General features: G+C 43.2%; 2 protein-coding genes across 3 annotated transcripts in view; one reads left to right on the top strand and one right to left on the bottom strand.

The window, feature by feature from the left end:
- Positions 1-16,713, bottom strand: part of LOC135710939 (lachesin-like) — a 280,940-nt gene that overhangs the window by 155,520 nt on the left and 108,707 nt on the right. The gene's annotated exons all lie outside the window — the stretch shown is intronic.
- On the top strand, positions 8,639-9,314 carry LOC135710902 (perlucin-like). The gene is made up of 2 exons (XM_065233609.1): positions 8,639-8,749; positions 8,811-9,314. The coding sequence occupies exons 1-2, from the start codon at positions 8,645-8,647 to the stop codon at positions 9,171-9,173; spliced, it is 468 nt and encodes a 155-aa protein (XP_065089681.1). The 5' UTR covers positions 8,639-8,644; the 3' UTR covers positions 9,174-9,314.

The following is a 16,713-nucleotide window of genomic DNA, read 5'->3' as shown; positions in this document are numbered from 1 at the left end:
TGGTTGAAAATAATAGCTAGAGGATGCGAGAGAGCAGAACTACACTTCTTCAAGATGATAGATGGTATGCCGTCCGGACCGGGGTTTGGTGAGCATTTCAACCGAGCGCAAGCTGATTCAACAGTATTATGTGATATCCGTGGATGAGGACCAGTGGCAGAGCGGGGAGGTACATTAGCTGCAGCATCAGTCACCAGATGTAGGTCAAATGATTCGTCAGTAAATACTGCTGAGAATTGTTCTTTGAAAAGGTCAGATATGGCCGGAAGAGAAGAAGCTTCTTTATGGCCGAGCTTGATGGTTGAAGGTAGTCCTATTTCCTTCCACTGTTCGTCGATATATGACCAGAACTTATTAGGATTGTCTTTTAAATTACGTTGCATTCGACGCAGATAAGTATGAAACAGTTTCTTGTTTAGCCGTTTGTATCTACTGTTGCAGGCGAGGTAATACGACCGTATGTAGGAGTTACGATTCTTGGACAGTTTTTTAAGAGCCGATCTTTTAACCGACTTCAGGCGCTTAAGAAGGTTGTTGGACCAGGGTGGGTACACAAGATTTTTACACACTATTTTGGGTGTGATCTGATCTATGGCGTAAGCTACGACGAAAGTGAAGACTTGAACTGTTGTTTCGACGCTCAAATCATGCAACATGTTCTCCCAACCGATAGAGGATAAACAGTGGCTTCGGTGACAGGGATGAATTCATTAGGAACACATTCCTTTATGAACAATTGAAGAGGCGGATGATGGCGGCATTCCTTAACAAGAGGGATTGGAGCTTCAGAAACAGTAGTATCGTGATTGAGATCTTGGCTAACAAAACAGAGATCAAACAAGCGATGGTTGGAGTTACAGCCAGAGTTGAGCTGGATGAGTCCCGCTGTACTATAATCATCCAGGAGTTGATTTTGAACTAGGTTCATCGATGAGTGCGCAAGGTAATCCGATGAATTTTGAATCCAGTTCACAGAACGCATGTTAAAATCACCCAGAATGAGGATCTTGTCTGCCAAAGACATGCGTGAGGTAATCCAAGCCAATGATTCACAATGTTTAGACATCAAAGTTGCATCGGTGACACGGTCAGGAGGTACGTAAATGACACACATGAATAATGTGAAGCCAGGGACGAAAAGTTCCACCCATACCTGTTCGACAGAAGTGCAGTTGGGTGGTTGCAATAGCCGACATTTGCAGTTGGAACGAACAGTCAAAAGCACACCTCCACCAGATTTTTTAGTACTTGTCAGGTTTGTGCGGTCAGGACGGAAAACAGTATATACACGTCCAAAAATCTGAGTGGAAAGTGTGTTGCAGTTGAGCCAGGTTTCCGTAAAAGCATATATGTAAGGAAAAGAGAAACGGACGACGAGTGATCGCAACGAAGTGGTATGAGATAGAAGCTACCATCAGTGTACGGCGAGATCTCACAGCAACAGGTTGAACTTTAGTGTTGCTCCGTGTGAAGTGTATTAAATAAAGGAAATCCCATTTAATATTTAATTTTGTAATTTAAAATTGCCGAAATACAACACTACTTACTCACATGGGGGCTCAACCGGGATTTCCCTCATGTTTTGAGTCAATTTGAGCGAGAATTTGGTGCTGAACGCAGGATTTGCAATTTTTTTGCAAATGGCGTCATTTGAAACCCGTGCAAAGATCGAGAGCGGTCTTTAGTGCCAGAGTCTGTGTGAGCGTGAGGTGCTGGCGATAGAGAAAAGTCTCCGCACCAAAGAGAACTTTCTAAGTGGGATTGGAGAAAAGTCTCCACAGTGTTGCGTATTGCCGCCGGGGATACGTCAAACGAGAGAGTGTTTTCCTGTGTTGGTGAACCAGGGAACTATTTCGATACATCAACAGAGTGAGAGAGCATGTTCGTGCGAGAGGTACTTACTAGGCTGACAAACCCGCAGCTCCGCGAGTTTTGTTCCGCAAAGAATTTGCCTACGAACGGCAAAAAAGAGAAATTGATCCGACGATTATTGAGTGTCTGTGAGAATAGCCAGGAGGAAACGGTGCTCCATTCGGCTAGGGAGAATATTGTCACGTCCACTCCGAAGAAAAACGGAGAGGAAACGGAATCGGAGCCGGAGATATCGTCGAGTGAAGATGAAAATGTGGGATCGCGAGATGGTGTGCGTGTGCCACAGTTCACGTTCAATGATATTGGTGACTCCCTTGAAAAATTTTCTGGAGAGCGCACTGACAGAGAAATCCGTGATTGGCTAGAAGAGTTTGAGAAAACAAGCAAAAATTTTGGTTGGAGTGAGGTACATAAGTTTGTTTACGGTCGTCGACTGTTGAAGGGTACGGCAAAGTTGTTCGTGAACAGTTCGAGTGGTTTGAACAGTTGGGCGACGTTGAGTGCCGCCCTAGATGCAGAATTCAGTGATAAAGTTTCGAGTGCTGAGATACACGAGTTGCTGCGAAACAGAAAGAAGAAGAACGATGAATCGTTTTTGCAATACATTTATCACATGCAAAATATTGCAAAACGAGGTCGTTTTGAAGAAGAAGCCGTCTGTGAATATGTGGTGAACGGAGTGAATGATATTCCGGTGAACAAGGTTTGCCTATATGGGGCGAAAACCATTGCCGAATTGAAAGAACGCGTAAAACATTACGAAAAGATGAAGAGTCAAATGCGTGAACCGAGTAGCCGAGCAACGAAGAACACAACCTCAATTGATCGTGATCGTGATAAAGAGAAGAAGGAATCGAAGTCGGGTGCTAAAGATTCCACTAACACAGCCAGTGCCAGCGACAGTGTGCGTTGTTATATTTGTGGTAATCGGGGCCACTATGCGAATGACTGTGACACAAAGTCGCGTGGTCCAAAATGTTTTGGTTGTGGTGAGCACGGGCATCGTGCCAAAGACTGTGAGCGAGATAAAAAGAAAGCCGAAGTGAATGCGCTCTCGGAAGGCATGCCGGTGTGTGAGATTCAAGTTGATGGTTCCGTTCTGCGCACACTGTTTGATACGGGGAGCCGATATAATTTGCTGTGTGAGAGTGTGTACATGAAAGTTGGAAAGCCATTGTTGCATTGTACGACGATGAGCTTTAGTGGATTCGGTGCAGCAAAAACACTAGCGCGTGGTACGGTGGAGATTGATGTGTGTGTTGGAGCGGATGTATTTCCGACGATGACATTTTATGTCGTCCCACCGGGGTGTATGAAATACGACGCCATACTCGGCATGAGCGCGCTAAGCTACATGGATGTGGAAGTGAATCAGAAGGGAGTAAACATTAAAAAAAAAGTGAATGAAGATGACGCTACGGAAGAGAGTGAGATTATGCAGATTTTGAATGCGTGCGAGCCGGAAACGGTCGATGTGGATACCCCGTACGCTGAAGTGATCAAGAATATAATCGCAAATTACAACCCAAAAAGTGAGGTGGACAGCCGTATTGAAACGAAGATCATCTTAACCGATGATGAGCCTATTCACTTGGCTCCACGGCGATTTGCGCCTAAGGAGAAAAAAGTTTTGGAGGAAACTATCGACGAGTGGCTGAGAACGGGAATCGTCCGAGAAAGTGTTAGTGAATACGCAAGCCCTGTAACATTGGCTCCGAAGAAAAATGGTTCGCTGCGTGTGTGTGTCGATTACCGACAGCTTAACCGAAAAATAGTGAAAGACTGTTTCCCAATGCGCAACATTGAGGACCAAATCGATAAGTTGAAAAATTCTAAAGTGTTTACTACTCTTGACTTGAAGAATTCTTTCTTCCACGTACCAGTGGAGGCTTCCAGTCAAAAATACCAGTTTTGTGACGCATATGGGACAATACGAGTTCCTCAAAACCCCGTTCGGGTTATGTAACAGCCCCGCGAGTTTTAGTCGGTTCGTGGCGGATGTTTTTCGAGAGTTGATTAGAAGTGGAGTGTTGATTATTTACGTCGACGATGCAATTATTGCATCCGACACACCGGAAGAAAACATCGCAATATTGCGACAAGTGTTGAAGGTGGCCAGTGAAAACGGACTTCAGTTTAACTGGGGAAAGTCACAGTTCTTGAAGAGTGAGGTCGAGTATCTAGGATACTTAATTAGTGAAGGAAACTATCGACTGTCTCCCGAGAAGATTCGTGCTGTGAAGAATTTTCGCGTCCCGTGTAACGAGAAAGAACTGCAACGGTATTTGGGATTAACCAGTTACTTTCGCAAGTTTGTGCCGGGTTATGCGCTTATTGCAAGACCGCTAACCGATCTGCTGAAAAAAGACGTACCGTTTGTGTTCGGTGAGAAGCAAAGCAGAAGTTTCGAGCAGCTGAAGGATTGCTTGGTGTCAGATCCGGTGCTGAAAATTTATGATGCTGCTGCTGAAACTGAAGTGCACACCGATGCGAGTAAGGAGGGGTATGGTGCAGTGTTACTCCAACGGGATCATGACGGAAAATTTCATCCCGTTTACTACATGAGTCAAAAAACGAAGAGTGCGGAGAAAAACTATAGTGCTTATCATCTGGAAGTGCTCGCGGTCGTGAATGCGGTTGAACGTTTTCGAGTGTACTTGCTCGGCATACCGTTTAAAATTGTGACAGACTGTGCAGCTTTCCAGCATACGTTGAAAGGGAAACATCTTAGTCCAAGAGTGGCCAGATGGGCATTGGTACTTGAAGAGTACACATACACAGTAGAACATCGACCAGGCTCCCGTATGCAACACGTCGATGCTTTGAGCCGGGCACCGGTTATGGTTACGACTGGTGACCCACTAGTGGAGCTGATTAAAACTGCCCAAGGACGTGATGAGAGACTCCGAGTGATTTGTGAGCTGCTCAAAACTCGACCGTTCGAGGATTACATAGTGACAAGTGACCTGCTGATGAAAATTGTGGATGGACGAGAAGTTGTTGTCGTGCCAGCAGAGCTACAGAGTGTAATCATACGACGTGCGCATGAAAGTGGACATTTTGGTGTGAAAAAACTGGAAGACATTATCAAGCGTGACTACTTCATTCCGCAGCTCGGTGCTAAAATCAAAAGGCAAATCGAGTGCTGTGTTAAATGCATCCTTGCAGAGCGGAAACGAGGAAAAACGGAAGGACTTCTGTCACCTATCCCAAAGGGCGATGTTCCTTTCGATACTTATCATATTGATCATGTGGGACCCATGGATGCAACGGAGAAACTCTACAAGTATTTGTTTGTGGTAGTGGATGGTTTCACGAAGTACGTGTGGATTTATCCTACTAAGACAACGAATGCGGCCGAGGTGATCCAACGGCTACGGCAACAGAGTGAATTGTTTGGAAACCCTAGGCGTATCGTTAGCGATAAAGGATCGGCCTTTACGTCCCATGATTTCAAGGAGTATTGCGCCGAGCAGAATGTGGAGCACATCGATATTACCACAGGTGTTCCGAGAGGAAATGGTCAAGTCGAACGCGTAAATCAGGTGATCCTGGCCATGTTGACGAAACTGAGCGTAGACGATAAAACCAAATGGTATAAACATGTCGGCAACATCCAACGTTGGATTAACGCAAGTGTTCATCAAAGTACGAGTGTAACACCGTTCGAAGCTCTTTTCGGTGTTCAAATCCGGCATGAAGGTGATATTCGACTGGGTGAAATACTAGAGGAGATAAAGATGGCCCAATTCGATGACCAGAGATATGAAATCCGGGAGAAGGCAAGGGCTGCTATTGAAAAGGCGCAGGAAGAACAGCGGAATACGTACAATCTTCGTGCGAAGCCAGCGACGAACTACAGAACAGGAGATGTTGTGGCCATTAAGCGTACACAATTCGGATCTGGGAAGAAGTACGCCTCGGAATATCTGGGACCATACAAGGTCGTGACTGTGAAGGCAAATGACCGTTATGACGTTGAGAAGGTAAGCGGCGAGGGACCAATGCGAACGACAACTGCGGCGTGCCATATGAAGAGGTATCGGGTCTGGAGTCCAGATCCCTCTCAGGATGACCGAAATGTAAGGAAAAGAGAAACGGACGACGAGTGATCGCAACGAAGTGGTATGAGATAGAAGCTACCATCAGTGTACGGCGAGATCTCACAGCAACAGGTTGAACTTTAGTGTTGCTCCGTGTGAAGTGTATTAAATAAAGGAAATCCCATTTAATATTTAATTTTGTAATTTAAAATTGCCGAAATACAACACTACTTACTCACATATATGTCGTACGCCTCATCCGAGCACGCAAGCGGATTTAAGTCCATTCGGGGCAATATGAGCACGAATGATATTTCAGCTTACATTCTTCAAATTTATATTATTCCTTTCATAATTATGACTGCATCAAATGAAATCATGTTTTGAAACAGCTAATTTGGTAAAAATCAGTCATTCTTAAGACTGAAAAAGTATAGCCCTAAATAGGCAGTACTTCTTAAATTTAATTTGTTCTACAGAAAATAATTGTTTTTGTTAAATCTTTTTATGCTAAAACTGTTCATTGTTGACTCTTCATAAAGCCTCAATAGAACATAATATTCTAACCCGTTGTTTACAAGGTCGCTTATATCATACCGACAGGCTGTTCATTTTACTTTACAAAACGAACCTTTTTTAAATCTTCTTGCATAAGATTCAAAAGTTTACTTTTAATATTCAATTTGTATCAATGCTGTAAATAGGGCTTGAAGCAATCCATTTGGTTTAACATCATTCGAATTTTACTTGGTGGGGTGCTCACCCGGAAGACCTCATTAAACTGTATAAAACGACTACTTCTTCAGTTCTTGAGCATGGCTCTTTTTGCTTCCTCTCGGCAAGAAAAAGCAACCTAATCAAATTGGAACGTTTTCAATATCGTTGTTTACGTATTGCCCTTGACTGTATGCATTCAACACACAATATGCTCCTAAATAGTGGTTCTAGCGGACGTAAAACCCCTGCAGAACCGTTTCTGGGAGCTCTCATTAAGAGTATTGATCAAATGTAGTGTTAGTAACAACCTTTGTGATTGAAAAATTCGAAGAAATGCTCGAATTGAGCACCCAGTCTAGATTCGTGCAAATTTACCTTAATTATATGTCATCGGATGTTAGCGTTCCTTGCTATAACCCCCTCATGTACGCTTTACTAACTACAGTCCCCCCATTGACTATGATCTCTCCATGAAACAGACTATTCAAGGAGTTCCAGATTAACTTCGACCTATCTCAATTCCCCTTATTTTTGCTGAAACGTACCAACAAGTAAATTGCAATAGAAGATATTTCCCTGATGGATCACGCATTGATGGATCCACTGGCTTCGGTGTCTTCAATGAATACTCAACCGTCTTCCGGAAATTTCAGGAACCTTGTTCCGTTTATGTTGCTGAGCTAGCAGCAATTAACTTTCCGGGGATGATTTCCGATATGCCCATAGACTACTTCATCTTCTCGGATAGTCTCAGTTCGATTGAGGCTATTGGGTCGATGGAACAAGGTAGACACTCATCTTATTTCCTTTCAAAAGTAAAGGGAGCAGATGAGTTTGCTGGTCGAAAGATCATATATGGGTTCCCTCACATTGCTCAATCTCAGGCAATGAGAAAGCAGACTCTCTCGCAAATGTGGGCGCACAACAAGGCGAGATTTATGGTAGAAGAATTTCACATGATGGTTTTTTCCCATTAGTACGTCAGAGTTCTCTGCCAAGTTGGCAAAAGGATTGGACAAGTAATTCTCTTAGGCGATGGATGCATTCCATTACTCCAAATGTTTCTTGGAGAGCGTGGTTCAAAGATCTGGATGCAAGTCGGGTATTCATTCGCGTGATGTCAAGACTTATGTCCAACCACTACTCCCTAGACGCACATCTGTACAGAATAAACCTCGTTGACAGCAATATATGTAGGTGCAGAACCGGTTATGATGACATCGATCAAGCAGTTTGGCATTGCCCTGGTAATGACACCTCCAGAGCACGACTATTGGATGCCCTAGTGGCCCAAGTGATGTGACCATCCTCTCCTTTCCAGACATTGTGTCCCAGTCTTATTATCCATCTGTTTCTGTGCTACTTGCCCCTGTCCAGCCAGAATTTGGTCAACCGTTCGAGAGTAGTATCTGAAGGAGGCTTCATTAACCTGTTTCCTACCTAGCTCTTTCCAATCGAAATTGTTACCCACTCGAGCCCGCCTTGAGTAATTGGTACCCAATACTAACCAAGATTTACTGCTGTTCAAACTGTTAATTTAAAAATTACGGAATTTTGAATCCGCATAGCGTCAGTCGACACGACTGAGCCGTGTAAATAAACTAACTAATTAAAAAAAATCATGCAAATTTTTCACGGTATTTTGTAGTGACGATTTTCTTAAGGTGGCCAACTGCCCCACTTTCCCCTAAATTTAATTGATACAAACAATTCATATCAAAAATATAAAAAAAAACGCAAATCGGATCGAACGGGTGTTCAGTGAGAAAAGCAGGTCGAACAATTAAGCCGATTACGTCTGAGCAACTTCAACCTAGTGCGAGCTGCGTCATTATTCACAGCTACCAGTTGATATCAGCTGTATTGATTTACTCGTCTGTCTCTTCATGTGTTGCTACATCCATCAATGCCATTTTGAATAATGATCGACATTTGCCATCATATTCCTCCGTGACTATAAAAACATGTCTCGATTACCAGGCCTCATATAGTTCAAAGCTGTGCAATCCAAGATGAAGCTTTTTCAAGTCCTAGCCGTAACACTTTTCCTAACAGGCATGGTAGCGTGCCAGGAGAAGTGCGACAAAAACAACAAGTTCTGTTTTCCCAACGCTGTGGTAAGTTTGTTGCCGATATATTTTTACGAATTTCCTAAATCTTAAAGCATCTTTTAAACAGCAAACCTGGAACGGAGCCGTGGAGTACTGCACCAGAAACGGTTGGATGCTGGCTGTGGTGAATAGCGAAGCCAAGCAAAAGAAGATCGAAAGCTTGGCCAACAAGTTGGACGCCGTCAAAAGTGGCAAGGTGGAACTGTGGATCGGTGCCAACGATCTAAACAAGGAGGGACATTTCGTGTGGAATGGCAACGGGAAGCCGGTGGCGTATTCGAAATGGTTGCCCGGTAAGCCGGACAACAAGAATGGCAAGGAACACTGTGTCCATCTGTGGTACGAGAAGGCGAAGAACTTAAACTGGGGCTGGAACGATGTGGTTTGCTCCTCCAAGCGACGGTTTGTGTGCGAGAGGAAGAAGCTGTGAATGTGGCTTAGGACAGACTAAATGACCAAGTTTGCGGGGTGAAATAAAGGTTAATCATCACTGGTGTAGGGTCATCAGCAACGTTGCTAGGTCATTTTAAGAAAAATCTGAATCAGTTAAAATATAAAATCTAGAAAAATCTGGAATGATCTAAAAATTCTGTTTTTGCTACGTTTTTGCTTTCATTAACGTTCTTGAATCTTCATCTTTAGAATTTTCTACGATTTCTCTTCTGAATTCTATTTAATGTCTTCACAAAATCTCCATGGAATTTCATCAGAGCATTTAAAAGACAATCGACCCCGTCTCCAACCAAAGGTTGCACAGACTGAATACTTAGCACTACACAATGAACAACACAACCAATAGACCACTAGGAATGGCTAGAGTACAATACGTCTTAGCGACGGGTGACACCGCCCGACCACTAAACCAAATTTTGAGCAACAAAAAATCTGGGAAAATCTGGAACATATTTAAAAAATCTATAAATATACGTGATCTGTCTGTGTATCTGGCAAGACGACAGAAAATCTGGAATACTGGCAACACTGGTCATCAGGTCGAAAGCCATCAGGCCAACAGCCATTTGGACGAATACGTCATTATACTCAGTAAGGAGATATACATTTTCGTATACATCGTTCTCGTAACCATCAGTGACACCGTTAAGGTGCTCCGTCGGAAGATGGGTGCGACTACCAGGGCACTTTCATTTTGGCCCACAGTGACTCACGAAGAGCTACTGATTCCGATCAATAGAATTGAGGCTTCTTCCTTCTTCTATGAATGCTCATGTGGGTTGCAGCTCGCTGCTTGCAGGGAGCCTTTCGTTGTGTACTGGAGAACACCCCCACTCACCACACGGTTATTGAATAAACACCGTATGGTGAGACCAGATGGAATTCAACTTTGACATCTGTGTTAGGGAAATCGCTTTTCACAGGCAATGCATGATAGTTTTAATTATCATAGCAACAGTTGCACATTCGTGTAATTTTCAATAGTTACATTTTGAAAAATTATGAAGTCTTAAATTTTAAGATGCGTAGAAATATTTCTGATCGATTGGTGTCAAAATTATCAAAATTGGTTCAGAGGCAGCTGACTTATTAACTTTCAAAATCTTTCATAATTTTGTTACATGTTCCTTTTCGGTTTTCACAAAGTGTACCACCATATAGAAATTACAGATGTAGTCCTACGTCAAAAAAAAACAGTTCGCGTTGTAGGGGTTCGTCTTGATCAGCATCTGACATTCACTGCACATTTCGATGACGTCAAAAGCGGTTGCAAAACCAGATTGAATCTTCTCCGTTCTATCGCTGGACAGTAACCGGTCCACTCGGCTCCGTGTTGCCAGAGCAATTCTCAAGTCGCGTCTTTTCAACGGCATCGAAATCATTTGTCTCACCCGCGATCTGCTAATTTCCAAACTCGCTCCCACGAATCGAGAAGCTATCCGTATTTGTTCTGGTCATCTTTCTTTCACACCTAACGTGGCAACCTGCATCGAGAGTGGAATGCTTCCTTTCGGCAGACTGACCACACAAACTATCTGTAAACGGGCAATAAGTTTCGACGAGAATACAGTTGGCCCTGACGAGGGAGTTTGCTATTTTCTGCAACTGCCAATCTGGAGCTCCCTCCAGTGTCCAGGGTCCACTGATGTGGAGGCAGGGGTTGGAGCCTGCTCGCACCCGTAATTGACTTGGCAATTAAAAAGAAGTTTGGGGCAGGATCCAACTCCCCCGCAATACTGAAATCGGTAGCAAAACTTCAACGAACCGTATACAACGGTCATACAATCCGATATTCCGACGGCTCCATAGCCCGCGGGCATGCCGGTATAGAAATTACAGACTCTCAAATATATGTATGCCACCGGCTACCGGACCAGTACTCTTTTCGGCAGATACTTCAGCTGCTTTCATCGCTGCCACTACAACATCCAGTAGACCAATCGCGATTTTCACGGATTCCGACAGTGTAGTCGAGGCCCTCGGATTGGACATTTCCAAGTTTCCCTTGATCTAGGGTATTCAAAAATACGCACCCAACAACACCGCTTTTTTTTGGATCCCTGGACACTGTGGTATACGTGTGAATATAGAGGCTGACCACTTTATGAGATACTTTCATCTCAAAGATCAAGCACGACACACATAGGTGGGAGGACCCACGAGACCATACCCATATCGTGATGTCTCGCCTAAGAACGGGGCACACCAACATTTCCCATAACTTTACTGGGAACGGCCCTTTCCGCATGATGTGTGACATCTGCCATGTCCCGCACACATCATATGTCACTACCCACAATATGAGGGGCCCGCAAATTTTATGACATACTGGGAACTATCAGAAATGCTCTTAGAGAGGATCCGACCAGAACCGCGGCATTACTCGGTTTTCTCTGAGAAGCCGGACTGCTGGAAAGCATCTAACACTTGTATATTGAACCCGGTCAGATTCTACACAACCCCACAAAGGACGTCCGACAATACCTAACCCACATTCTATTTCTCTTATGGATAACGCCAACGGATGATGTATACAACAACAACATCCGGACGACAGTCATGACGGCAACTACGAAAGAAACAACTTTGATAAAACTATTACTATGATTTTAGGGACGGCTCCCTTCTGGGGCTCCCACCTTCTAAAATCTGTTATTATGGGGCTCCCTTATGAGGCCTCCACCCTAAACTCTGTAACTAGGGGAACTCCCTTCTGGTGTCCCATCCCATTACAAAGTTTGTAATTAGGGGGCTTCAACTACGCACGAGACGAACCAGTCCAAGGCTGAAAATCAAGTTAATAAAGAAAGCTTAACGAAACCATTATACTCAGTATTTCTTGGATCATATAATTTTGAGAATTTTTCGTGACCTCTGCCTCAGAAAGAACAATGCCGGCTGGTAAAAAAAATATTTGCTTGATTTTTTTTTTATATTTTGCGGTTTTTAAAAATATTAAATTTGTTATTTTCTTAATAAAAATGAAAATTGTATGACATAAGACATTCGGTCTTCAATTTTTTTTTTCTAGATCTAATTCAAAAAAATATAAGTTAGTATCAGGCTTCATGGAGCCTCGCTCGCTAGTTTGAAATGAGCCGAGCGTAGCATTTTTCTGAGAAGTAGAATGCCTACTACCAAATCATTCCACTGAGCTTCAGAGCTTGTGAGCGAAGGGGAATACAATGAGAGTGAGGTGTACTGTTCATGCTTTCAATCACACGCTCTTATTCTCACTCTGGGCGAAGACATCATATCAAGAAGACTGGCAACTTTGCCAAAATCCAAGCGACAGATACAATAGCGCTGCGCTTGAATGAAGGTGGAAGCAACGCATAGAAAAAATAAGCAAATACACAAACCCTCCTTTTGAGGATGTAATCTTTGCTATCAAATTCGTTCAAAGCATTTACCTTGGAGCGACAGATGACGCTATTGTACCTGTCTCATAGCGTTCGTATGAGAAAATGGAAGAGTTGCCAGTCTTCTTGATTTGTTGTCTTCGCTCTGGGTGAACTCTGCGCTTCTTGCGTCGAACAAAAAAGTCATCCGGAATATTGAAAAGCGCACCTCACGTCAAATCATCCCCGCGCTGAAGTTCGCTCTCCCTCTCTCTCGAGGAGTTTTGACGTAGGACTACGTCTGTGATTTCTATATGGGGGTACATTTTGTGAAAACCCAAAATGGAACATGTAACAAAATTATGAAAGATTTTTAACGTTAATAGCTCAGGTGCTCCTGGACCAATTTCAATAATTTTATCACCAATCGATCAGATATATTTCTAGGCACCTGTTAAATTTAAGACTTTATTATTTTTCAAAATGTCACCAATGAGAATTGCATGAATGTGCAACTGTTGCTTTGATAATTAAAATTATCACCGATTGCCTGCGAAAAGCGATTTCCCTGACAGATTTTAAATTTGAATTCCATCCAGTCTCACCAAACGATGTTTATTCAATCACCGCGTGATGAGTGGGGGTGTTCTCCAGTACACAACGAAAGGCTCCCCGCAAGCAGCTAGCTACCAAGGCTGGATTCAGTTCCAATCACCGTGTGTGGTGGTGTGTGGTCGTCGGCATCAGCTGCAGTAGCAGCAGTGCTTTCGGTGCGTGGCGTTGATAATTGTTCTCCAGTACACAACAAAAGGCTGTCTGCAAGCAGTGAGCTGCAGCCCACATGAGCATCCATCTAATCTGTGTTTAACACCTCAATAGCTCCGCATTCCTCAACCATTACTATAAACGGTCCTTTTCAGGACCACCATAAATTTGTTAGAGTATTTTTTGGACATTTGTCAATCGGATGTCAGTTCCCATATCGAGATAGAGCTGGAATTAGGGCGTAACAATTTTTGTAAACAATGACTTCTTTCGATGATGTCTTGAAAGTCAAGGCTCGTCCACGCAAATCAACATCACCATCAGGTAGGATAAGACTTCCTCTACCCGACGGTAATGTTAGTTTGCATGGGCGTGCCGTGAATTCCTAAAAATCATCGAGAGAAATAATTGTTTAAAAAAGCTGTTAGCCTAATTCCAGCTCTATCAAGATATGTTTAAATCTCTAAAATACCATGTAATTTAAGGCAACATTGAGGGTGCGATTTCAAAAACCAAAGTCGGTCATGGCATGAAAGTGATCTGATTTGATCCAGAGATGATGGATTTGAATTACTAATACACCAATCGATAGAAATTTTTTCTACGAATCAGTTAAAATTAAGATTTTATCATTTTTCAAAATGTCCCTATTGTAAATTTAACGGATGTGCAACTGTTGCTATGATAATCAAAATTATCATCGATTGCCTGCGAAAATCGATTTCCCTAACACAGATTTTAAAGTTGAGTTCCAACCGATCTTACCAAACGGTGTTTATTCAGTCACCGCGTGGTGAGTTGTGGTGTTCTCTAGTACACAGCGAATGGCTGCCTGCAAGCATCAAGCTGCAGCCCACATGAGCATCCATAGAAGGAGGAAGAAGCCGCACTGCTATTGATCGGAATTAGTAGCTCTTCGTGAGTTGCTGTGGGCCATCTATGTCAAGCGCATAATACTAAAGAGTATAAACAGGGAGAATCCCACTCAAATTCCTATTCCTACACAAAACACAAGCTCCTGCTGCAGTAAACAAATAAGATTTATTATAAAAGACCACGTAGTCCTACGTCATCATTGCGTATAACCCCATAAGGATGTCCCTTGTAGTTTTTGTTTACTTCTTCCATATTCCTGCCACCACTCACTCGAGGTGAGGGCTGGCTAAACTCGCAGGACAAGAGTGTTTAAAAACCGCCAGTGAGTTTGAGGAGTTTCAGCAAGCCTGGTTAGTATCCCAAACTTATCATGATATTATGATCATCAGCTTGAAATTTGTTCTAAAAAAGGGGAGTCAGATAAATTTTAAGATCCTTTTTTTTTTTATAATGCGTTTATTTTTCCAGGCTCATTTGCCGTAGCTTTGCGGAGCCGATATTCATCGTTTGGGTACAAAATTACTTAAAACTAACATTAGTAAAGCGGGGGCCGATTACTCGCGGCTTTCTCGAGGTTAGGGGTAACAAATTGTAACAAACGGGTGGCAGGGTAGGGATTGAGAACACAAGGTTTTTTAGAGCAATGTGCTCTTGATCTAGAACTAAGCGACATACTGGAGAAAAAGACAAACATGGGGGTACACCGATGGAGACCTAGCAACTTGAGAGAACACAAGATGACACTAACTACTAAATCCTCAGATCGATCCGTTTTAAAAACACATAAATTAAATTAAAATAATCGAGATCTCGGCTCGCCAAGATGTCTCTAACGGGCCGCATAGGTTGTTTTCCTCGGGCCCTGAGGGATGCGGATAACTCGGATCTAGCAACATAATGTAAAGTGCATGACCAAAGCACGTGGTCGATATCGTGATAGCCACTACCACAAGCGCACAAATTGCTGCCTGCGAGCCCGATTCGGAAGAAATGCGAGTCTAACGAGTAGTGATTGGACATGAGCCTTGACATGATACGTATAAAGTCACGGCTCATGTCCAATCCTTTGAACCATGGCTTGTTCGACACCTGTGGGATAATAGAATGTAACCATCTTCCCAGATCACTCTCATTCCATTTTTGTTGCCAGTTGGTGAGGAAGTGCTGACGGGTAATTGAAAAAAATTCCGCAAAGGCGATTTGTCGATCAAAAATATCGCCTTCCATAGCGCCCACCTTAGCTAGCGAGTCCGCTTTCTCATTACCCGGAATTGAGCAATGAGATGGGACCCAAACTAAGGTGATAGTATAGGAGCAGTTAGATAAAGTACTCAATTTAGCTCGGATTTCGGTCAGCAAATACGAGGAGTGCTTCATCGGCCTCATTGATCGAATAGCCTCCAACGAGCTAAGGCTATCAGTAAAAATAAAATAGTGATCAGATGGTAGTGAGGCAATTTGCTCTACTGCGTAAAATATGGCTGCTAGTTCCGCAACGTATACGGAACAGGGTTTTTGCAGTTGATATGAGGCGCTACGAAATTCGTTGAATACTCCAAATCCAGTGGAAGCGTTTATAGTTGACCCATCTGTGAAAAAACTCTTATTGTTACTAACATGGTGGTACTTGTTTGCAAAAATTAAGGGAACAACCATCGACCGATGGTGATCTGGTATTCCACGGATTTCTTGCAACATGGTCAGATCAAAATTTACAGAGGAACTATAAAAGTCTTGGAGGCAAACACGAGAGGAATTGAATGAAGAAGGGCCAATCTCCAGCGTCATGTAATCGTAATAGAGACTCATGAATCTTGTTTGAGGATTTCTGTCGAGCAGCTTCTCAAAGTTTTCTATTACTAATGGGTTCATTACTTCACAACGGATAAGAAACCGAAAGGACAGCTCCGCGAAACGATCTGTCAGTGGAAGAACACCCAGTACTTCGAGGCTCATCGTATGCGTCGAGTGCATACAGCCAAGCGCGATTCGGAGGCAACGGTATTGAACTCGTTGCAGCTTCAAGATATGTGTTTTCCCCGCGGATTGAAAGCAGAAGCTACCGTACTCTAGAACCGACAAGATGGTTGTTCGATACAACCTGATCAGATCTTCCGGGTGTGCTCCCCACCAAGTTCCGGTAATTGTACGAAGAAAATTGATTCTTTGTTGGCATTTTTGTTTCACATACGCAATATGTTTTCCCCACGTGCTTTTGGAATCGAACCAGACACCTAAATACTTGAAAGATATACTTTGAGTGATTGTTCTACCCTTTAGTTGAAGCTGTAACTGTGCAGGATGATGCTTCCTAGAAAAAACAACCAACTCAGTTTTCTCCGGAGAGAATTCGATACCCAGCTTCATTGCCCAAGTAGACAAATTGTCTAAGGTATCTTGCAATGGTCCTTGCAGGTCCGGTGCACTTGGCCCTATAACGGACACAACCCTGTCATCTGCAAGCTGCCTAAGCGAGCAATTTTCATCAAGACAACCATCAATGTCTTTTACATAAAAATTATAAAGAAGGGGGCT

This window comes from Ochlerotatus camptorhynchus, unplaced genomic scaffold, assembly GCF_037179485.1.
Source record: "Ochlerotatus camptorhynchus isolate MF236.1 unplaced genomic scaffold, CSIRO-AGI_Acam_v1.1 ptg000406l, whole genome shotgun sequence".
In the NCBI taxonomy this organism is placed as follows: domain Eukaryota; kingdom Metazoa; phylum Arthropoda; class Insecta; order Diptera; family Culicidae; genus Ochlerotatus; species Ochlerotatus camptorhynchus.
This window is presented reverse-complemented; position numbering and strand designations above follow the sequence as displayed.

Coding starts and splice junctions, on each gene's coding strand:
- LOC135710902 (XM_065233609.1), top strand. CDS start 8,645: ATGAAGCTTTTTCAAGTCCTAGCCGTAACACTTTTCCTAACAGGCATG. Junction 8,750..8,810: donor TCTGTTTTCCCAACGCTGTG/GTAAGTTTGTTG, acceptor TCTTTTAAACAG/CAAACCTGGAACGGAGCCGT.